The sequence below is a fragment of the Cyphomyrmex costatus genome, unplaced genomic scaffold, assembly GCF_001594065.2.
Source record: "Cyphomyrmex costatus isolate MS0001 unplaced genomic scaffold, Ccosl1.0 scaffold919, whole genome shotgun sequence".
Classification (NCBI taxonomy): Eukaryota; Metazoa; Arthropoda; class Insecta; order Hymenoptera; family Formicidae; genus Cyphomyrmex; species Cyphomyrmex costatus.
The window spans coordinates 31,062-39,730 of record NW_017280505.1 but is presented as its reverse complement, the minus strand read 5'-3'; the positions used below and the strand labels follow the sequence as shown (position 1 = coordinate 39,730).

The following is an 8,669-nucleotide window of genomic DNA, read 5'->3' as shown; positions in this document are numbered from 1 at the left end:
TTTCTCGATGCCGTTGGTAGAATTAGCGTAGTATGCTAGAATTTTAAGTTTAGATGAAAGAATTAAAAAATAGCACTTTTGGCGGTATGAATATTTTTTTACGACAAAATAGAAGTTTGTTTCTACAGTCTGTAATGTCAAAATATAATTTAAGAGCTTTCAAATTTTTAGTTTATGACCGTACAACTTACTTTTTCATCAAGTTATAGCTGTTTGAATATTAAACTTATATACGTCCTATACATATATGTATAATTAACGCAGTTCAAAAACATTACTTTTTTCTCTTGGAAGTTCCATAATACATACTCTGAATATTTTTTGCGTTGAATAGAATTCTGTCATCAGAATTTATGTAGCATATCAGGATTTTTAGTAAATTGAGAATGAAATAAACCAAAAAACTACCTCAATTTACTAAAAATTCTGATGTGCTACGCAAATTCTGGTGATGATATCGTCTTTAGCGCGAAAAAATCTTCGGGAAATGTATTATTGCGTTTCGGAGAGATAAAGGTACTTTTTGTAGAGTAATTAATTCAGAAATTATAATGAGATTCAGAATGCCTGATAAAAAAATTAATTCAATATCTTTATCGATACGTAATTGTTGTAGACTAATGTTTAAGCTTGAAGTAAATTTAAAGGATTATTTTCTCAACAGATTAGTTTTTAATCGCTATTTTCAGGGAATATCAGAGATTCACTTTAATATATATATATTACTAGGTTGCAGATTTTATAGATAGGCGCGGTTAAGTCAAGTTTTTCGAGTGAGCTGAAATCCTATTATCCTCGCGCGCTCGACGATCAACATGAGGCGCTGCTGGAATAAGGCGCGGTATCGAAGATACGCGAAGTTCAGCTAATTTTAGTTTAAAGCTACCATAAGCTCGACGACTGCACGTAGAGCCCTATGTAATCTCGCTGTTAATCGGTTGCGTGTATTAAATCCAAACGCCGACTGGATTAAAGTTCTAACACGTACGAAGGACTGCCATGACTTGGTGCAATTCACCGACGAAATAATGTCCAGCAAGTACGAAATAGCAAAAGCTGAAGGGTGGCACGTCAACTTTAAAAGAGCGTAACATACTGACTTGTATAAATACATTCATCTTTTAATGCAAAAAAGTCAAAGAAATAAATGGCACAATTAAAAATAATAATTCTATTTAAATAATCAGATATCCCCAAATCACATAGTACAAATTATTATTTAGACAGAAAATAATATATTCCCTATAAAAAATGTTTCTCCATCCTTCATTGTAGTATAGATTCGAAATCTTCATAATATATTCATGTGTATACATAATTATATCCAAAAATCCAATAAACACTCTTCTATATTTTTTGAAGATAAGACATAAATTTAAGTTGAATAGAATTCTTTTGTTTAAATTTACAGATATTACAGATATTGCTTTTACTTTTTTAATTTATATTTTTTATAGATTACTCCATTAAATTTTGTTTGTGGCGTTATCTGTCGAATAACGTGAACAATAAATTCTAAAATCGATACAAACATTGCCGGTATCTCCTCCTTTTCGCCGAGAATCTGAGGAGAATTGCATATTGACTGTCGATATTACTACTGACTGTTGATACATTTTTTATTTGCAATTTAGATATATATAATATAAACAAAATTATAAACATAATATAGAGTTACAATACTAAATAAATTTGAATGTCGGATCAATTTATAGTTATAATATAAATTAATGTTTAAAATAACATTTTCATCTTTACCGACGAATGCTATGTTGACGATGAAAACTGTACGATTTTAATTTCCATAAAATACTGTATTGACTTTTTCATCGTTTTACTATTGATGTTTCAATGTATTATTGTAAACGTCTTTTTTACATTATTATAATGGATTTAATCGTAGGATAGTGAATACTAATTGAAAGTAAAGTTCAACGTTATATATTCCATATTATATAACATATATTATTAAAAAACTATAATAGTTCCTATTTTCGTTGTGAATCTGAATTTATAATGAACTAGCTTTAATTGGAGATTTATTTATTTGTTTTTAATTAACCTTTCTTGTATTTGATTTTTGCTTAGCAAATTAGAATTTGTTGCATAGAATAACAAAACGATAATAGAATATAAGTTATTTATTGACATAAATAATATTTAATTTGTTCCTTACAGTTTTTCTGATTATAAAACAATTAACCATGTTTCATTATCGTAATATTCTAAAAATAATTATATCATATTATTATATTTTCGCTAGCATTGAAATATATTGTAAAATCTGTTTTACAAGTTAACAATATTGCTATCAACAAAATAATACAGAGCATAAAAGATGCAAAAATAAATTGTGTAATTATATTGTCGAAGAAAATTCATCTTTTAATTTTTCGCTTTAAATTATACTACACATTTTTCTGTCTGTCTATAGAATTGTAATATGCAAGTGCATAATAATAATAACTCAATGCGAGATAACAATAAGAAAGGAAAGAAGAGGAAAGAAAAAAAATATAAATTACACGTTTTCTCTCTTGCGGTTTTATCCGCAAATTATTTTATCACTTCTATAAATACATTCTTTATACGGCATAGTAATAGAGTTATTTACTTTGCAGTAAACGAATAAATACATAATAAAATAATTCATTGAAGATTATGCATATAGTATATCTTCATAGGTACATCTTCGACGAAACAGTCAATAATACGAAGTGTTATTTCAATAGAATTGTTTTGAATTATTTATTTATTTATTAATAAATCTTCCAAACTGATTGATTATTCTATTAATTTTTGTATGTTAAAAATCATACGATCAGTAGAATGTGTTAAATCTTCATTTTGATAATTTTGTATTCTTTCAGAACACACATTTAAACTTCCTTTATTATTAATGTAATGCATATGCGCAATGATATAATAATTGTTATAAAACCATAACGTGGTTATCAGGCTCTAAATATCTTATTTTCTTTTTCTAATAAAATTTTCAACATTGAAGATTTACCCTTCTTTATTCCATTTAATAAAAAAAGTCATGCAATTTATATATGTATTCAAGTATTAATGGGGATGATAGTCAGATATATTTTTAATGTTATCGCGAACAAAGTATTACATCTTAAACCCCGATTTTCTTTTTTTTTATTTGACATCAAGTACTTGCGACAATCTCTTCAAGATGATATCAGGGATTCGCTTTTCCGTCAGATTTGCCGTCCCGGGAAGTCGTTGAGGTACTTGAGCTCTCTCCGCCAGATTATTCCTCTCTGTGGCTGGCAGATTATTCGTCTCTGTGGCGAATAAGCGAGATATTGGAAGCGCCTTTTCGTTTAGATTCTCGGTACCGGGAAGCTGCCCGTAGACCACTTCCGCATTATTGTCCAGATGAGGATCATGACTCACGTGGGGTGCATGAGGAGCCGCCAGTGCCCCGTAAACACCAAGGAATAGTACCAGAAACTGCATCAAAAGCATTTGAATGCATCGCAGTTGCATTGGTGTGTGCATGTTATGCAAGAGATGTTCATTTACGATAATCTCTTATAGTACAGAAGACAATTATGTATAATTATGCATTAAGTTCCCATATTTGTTAAATTGTAATTTATGAAAAAGAAAATGTTTTCAGCAAATTAATCGTCTAAAATAACATTATTTAATAAAATTGTATTGTTTATTTAAAAATTTCAATTAAAACAATTTTATTTTATGTATAAGACATTAAATAAACGCAATATCTAGATTTCAAAATTATTTAGACTCGCTCCGAGAGAGTCAATAAGGCACGAAAAAAGCAAGAAATTCTACGACAAAAAAATTACGCATAGGAAATTTATTATTTTAACGTAGTAAATATACGGAATTTACGCAAAATTAATTCAGAAGTCACCGGGGAATCTTTATGGAGATAAATGTCTCGCTTGGCGACGCAACTGCTAATTTATTACTTTTTATTGCGACGCGACGCGGAAATACATAGAACCGCACGATTTCACCAGCAGTACGGTGGAAATCACCTGGAGATTGAATTCGTCAGGAAATCCCATGAAAATTTAAAGCGAACGACGACGACAATTTGACACGACACTTGCAGGTAGGTAGATAGAAATACGTATGAGATCTCCCACACCCTTGCTATTTCATATAGTCATATAGACACGATCTCGGGCTCCACTTCACTTGACCCAAATCGCGACCAGGTTAAAGGATAACCCACTTTCTCGCGATTGACTAGAAATTCTTCGAACAAGACAAAGTTATTTTTGTATTGAATAAAAAAGATTTTCCTTGATTTCGAGGACAGATTGTCGAAACAAGATGTTCGCACTTCGATAAAACCAATTGCTAATTTTAATGCCCAAGAAATCATTTCACACATGCAATTTTTTCACTGTCTACAATTATATCTACAATTTAATACGTTTCCATAATCTTTATAAAAATATTAATACATTTTTACTCACATTTATATTCATAATTTAACATAAATCATAAATAATATTTCACTTATTTTGTTTTTAAGTTGTCCAAAATAAAAGTTAAAGTACACTTGAAATGATTTAATATTTATAATTTTTAATGTATATGTTCAATTTATACATATATCGTAAATATTTTGTTGATAAGATCATTTGCAATAGAATGACTCTCCGAAATATATATTTTAATAATATTTTACAAATAATTTTATGTTCACATTTTTCTCAATTAATAATCGTCAGCTAAGCATCTTTATCGTAATACATTTTTTAAAAATATTCCAACATTATTAATTATTAACGATCTAATTGTATCTATATTGTCAATTATCTTTACGATTAACTTCTCGTTTGCCTTCAGCGACAGATTTATAATTAAATTTCATTAGCTAAAATTAGGCGAACGGAGAATCTTCGCCTACACAATCACGTTAACCATTTGCATAATTTTAGTCATGAAATCTAATTACAAATCTCGTTACTAATGGTGAAGCAAAATTAACTAATTGTAAGGCCAGATTGCTAGACGTTCTCTTTTCTTCTAGAGGATATTTCTTAAAAGTTTAACAATAAGAAAATTCAAATAAAAATATTGATGTTTAAATTATTATGAAGATATTCGTCACTATATCCACATTCAGACTCTGGTTGACTCTTGACATTTTATGATTTAATATAAAGATGCCCGTTTTACTTTCTTCAAATTTTGTTAAGAAAGAGAATAGGTAATATAAGAGAATAAATAATACCCTTACGTAACTTATTAATAACTTCGAAATGCAGAAATTATCATGACATAATCAGTTACGTCATTGCAACAAAGGTCAAAAGCAATTTAATGCTGAAGCATTTAGTCAACTCTGGCATTCAATCAAATCAATTGTCAATGTGAACTTTTACACTCTCGACACTTTTTATATTATAAATCTTACATAACTTGGGCGTTATCCTATTGCATGAATCAGTTGATTTTGTCAAATCTCACATTTTGATCCGATAAAACACTGGGAATTTTGATGAGAAAATTTTTTCACTTTTCTCTCCAAAAGAATTACATGATTAATCAACTGACATCTGAATTCTACGTCACTTGCGCGGAAAACACGTTCACGCGTTTTTCTTTTAGATATTTATTGTCACAGCATTTCTGATTTCCTCTTACCTCGATCATGTTCGTTCGATGCGTAGCGCCCAACTATCTGCGAAACTGCCACGATGACACTTTTATATAAGTATACGTGTACGCGTGTGAACACCGGTCTTACCGTGATGAATCGATGTTTTATTTTCATGAGTCAAACGATGGTGATCCCCTAGAGGCAAAATTGCTTTTTTAATTATTTTTTCTTCTCTTTCCACTAAAGTTGTTACTGTTAACAGTCATCAACCTCCGCTTCTATTTGCAATGACGTCGACTTCTAGTCCTTTCGGGATTTCTCTTATTAATGTTGAAAGATAACTATAAAAAATTATGTGTTGATGAGTTTTAATCGTAGAAAATAACAAACTTTTTTCTTTTTATATGACATTAGGTGAAATGTATAATATTTAATACTTTTTTTTAGTGTGACGTCAGTTCTGATAGATCTTTTTGCACATATATTAACGTTGCGAAAAAATTTTCTTATATATATTCTCTAGATAGATTAATCACAAACGAATATTTAAAAACTGGTTTTATCGTTATTATAATTAAACAATTGCGATTGCTATTGTTACTTGCAAAAGTGTATAGATGATCTTTCACATAAGTTGTTTGTAAAATCAATCTATAATTCCATGTTTTCGCGAGAGCAAAAATAAGCCAAAGAGCAATGCCAACGATATGGAAAGCCTTGAATTTTCGGACAGAAATCGATGTTCTTTGAACATTGTTAACGTCTGGGCAATGCGATATACCACCTGTCTTGGAAAATACGTTGTTCCGACATATGTAATAAAACATATGCATGAATTATAAATATAAATCCATCGATTATATCATTATAACACTAGCAACGCGCAGTAATCATATTCTGAATATACTATCTCCAATAATTATTGTTTAATTGCAGAAGATCTACGTGAATTAGTTTGATTAAAGCAATTATTATAGAAGAGTTAGTCTGATTTCCTTAAGTTTTCGACAAATTTAGATCGATGCAAACACATGAAAATGTTCTATAGATAATATGTTCCTTCTCTCTTTTACAAATTTATTTATTTAGTGGACTAAAATATATAAAATCTAATATCTTCAAATTACTCTCGAAATTTCATTTCCGGAAATTACTTAATAGGAATAATCAAATAACGTTAAATTGACATATCCGCAATTACTGTTGGGCAAAAAAATATAAAATCAAGAAAAAAGGAAATATTAACTTTTATTAAAAAAATTTTTTTATGAAGCAAAGTAAACATGTTATTAACGTTCTTTAAAGTTGAAATTTACTAATTGCTATCGTTAATAATTATTCTTAAACTTACTAAATCATGTTTTTGTAAACCACGATGAAAAAGCAATTTCGCAAAAACTGTTGAATCTCCCAGATTGGTATCAATTGGCGCGTCGACAGTTCTGCGTACATAAATATTATCTTCAAAGATGAGAGTGAGTTTTGTAGTAGCCCCTAGGACGGCATTTATTTGTTGAAAATTACCCGATCAGTTTTATCCATTTATAACAGTCTATTTACGCACGATTCGCAAAAGTATTATCTAGCGATTCGAAATTACTATATCATTTTATTCCTATATGCTGTTTACGTAGAAATTTGTTTTATAATATCCTAGAAAATGCTCAACGAACGCTGGATATTTTTATTTAAATACTTTGGTTACTTTATAAAGTCTATTTTCATATTGGCACAATTTACAGCTTCAATCTTTGATAGTATGAACTGAATGATTTATGTCACCTAAATTTCAACTGTCTGCTTACTTTTTTATTTTATAAAACGAAAATGAATATTGTTCATAAAATTGAGATATATAGCTTTCACATCAATGCCTTTATCTTACGGACCAATATATTAATAATTAAAAGAAAGAAGAAGCGAGCCATCGGAGTATAACGACTGATGATCTTATCAGTTTTTAAAAATAGATACTGTTATATAGCCGAGAAAATTATCTCTACCTCATAAAAGGTGTCAGCTTTCTCTACTTCATTTCCCTCGATACTTAAAAGGGATAAAGCTGCATCACAGTGAATGACGCTACGACCGATGTGACGAGGGAATACTCTGTGACATCACTTGCAATCAAGTGAGCTCATCGAAGGTCATGTGACGTCACGAAGCCCTATTCCACTCGATCGACATATTACGGGTCTAGCTGTGTAAGGTCCGTGCGCGAGCACGATGACGTCATTGAATTCTATTACGCTCCGGCAAGAGAGCACGCTCGATAATCTGGTTTTTCTGACGTCCTCGGAGCCTACGCGTGCCTATACCTCAATGCCTCCAATACTATATCGTTATAACGGCAACATAAAAGTTACGTTATACAGAAAATTGCGACGTAAAAACAGAGATCGTGACGCAAATAAAATATATCGAATCTTTAATTCACTCATGTTTTATAATTTCGTCACCTATTATAATCATCTTGTATGAGATGATGCATTTGAAGTTAAGAGATTCTTTCACAAAAAAATTAGAATAATTCTTGTAAAAACTTATATATATTTTTTTTTAGATATTTTGAGGTCCGATCTTTTTCGAATACTGTCTGCCGTAGCGATGTAACGAGACACGCTTCCAATCTTAGGTCCATTTGCAAAAAATAATCCTTTTGGTGCCTTCGACAATCTTTGAAAATTTTTCTGTCAATTGAATTTGCAAACACTCTGTATTAGCTTATATATAGATAGTCAAATGTAATGATACGTTGTGTAACTACTATAATTGTATATAAGCTTCTTAGACATAGCAAAGAAAATTTTTATCCATATTCTCTGTAGTTTATATGTATTCTAGAAACATTATTTTTATTCGTATGTCAAGCATAAAATAAATACAAACATAGTTATAAAAGAAAAATGTCGACCTTTGGCGAGGATTTCTAAGAAGGTGGCTCTTATATAAATACAATTCAAATAGTTCCAAACTGTCTTTCCTCAACGTTATAAGCTTTTCATATTATTATTTAAATACCGTGCATATGAAGTGTTTTATTTCATTGTTACTTAATATTTTA

At 29.9% G+C, this 8,669-nt stretch overlaps 1 protein-coding gene across 1 annotated transcript; it reads right to left on the bottom strand.

Moving 5' to 3' along the window:
• Positions 1-3,018: 3,018 nt before the first annotated feature.
• LOC108781872 (uncharacterized) lies at positions 3,019-5,674 on the bottom strand. The gene is made up of 2 exons (XM_018549988.1): positions 5,650-5,674; positions 3,019-3,468 (listed from the first exon to the last, which is right to left on the bottom strand). The coding sequence occupies exons 1-2, from the start codon at positions 5,656-5,658 to the stop codon at positions 3,151-3,153; spliced, it is 327 nt and encodes a 108-aa protein (XP_018405490.1). The 5' UTR covers positions 5,659-5,674; the 3' UTR covers positions 3,019-3,150.
• Positions 5,675-8,669: the final 2,995 nt, after the last annotated feature.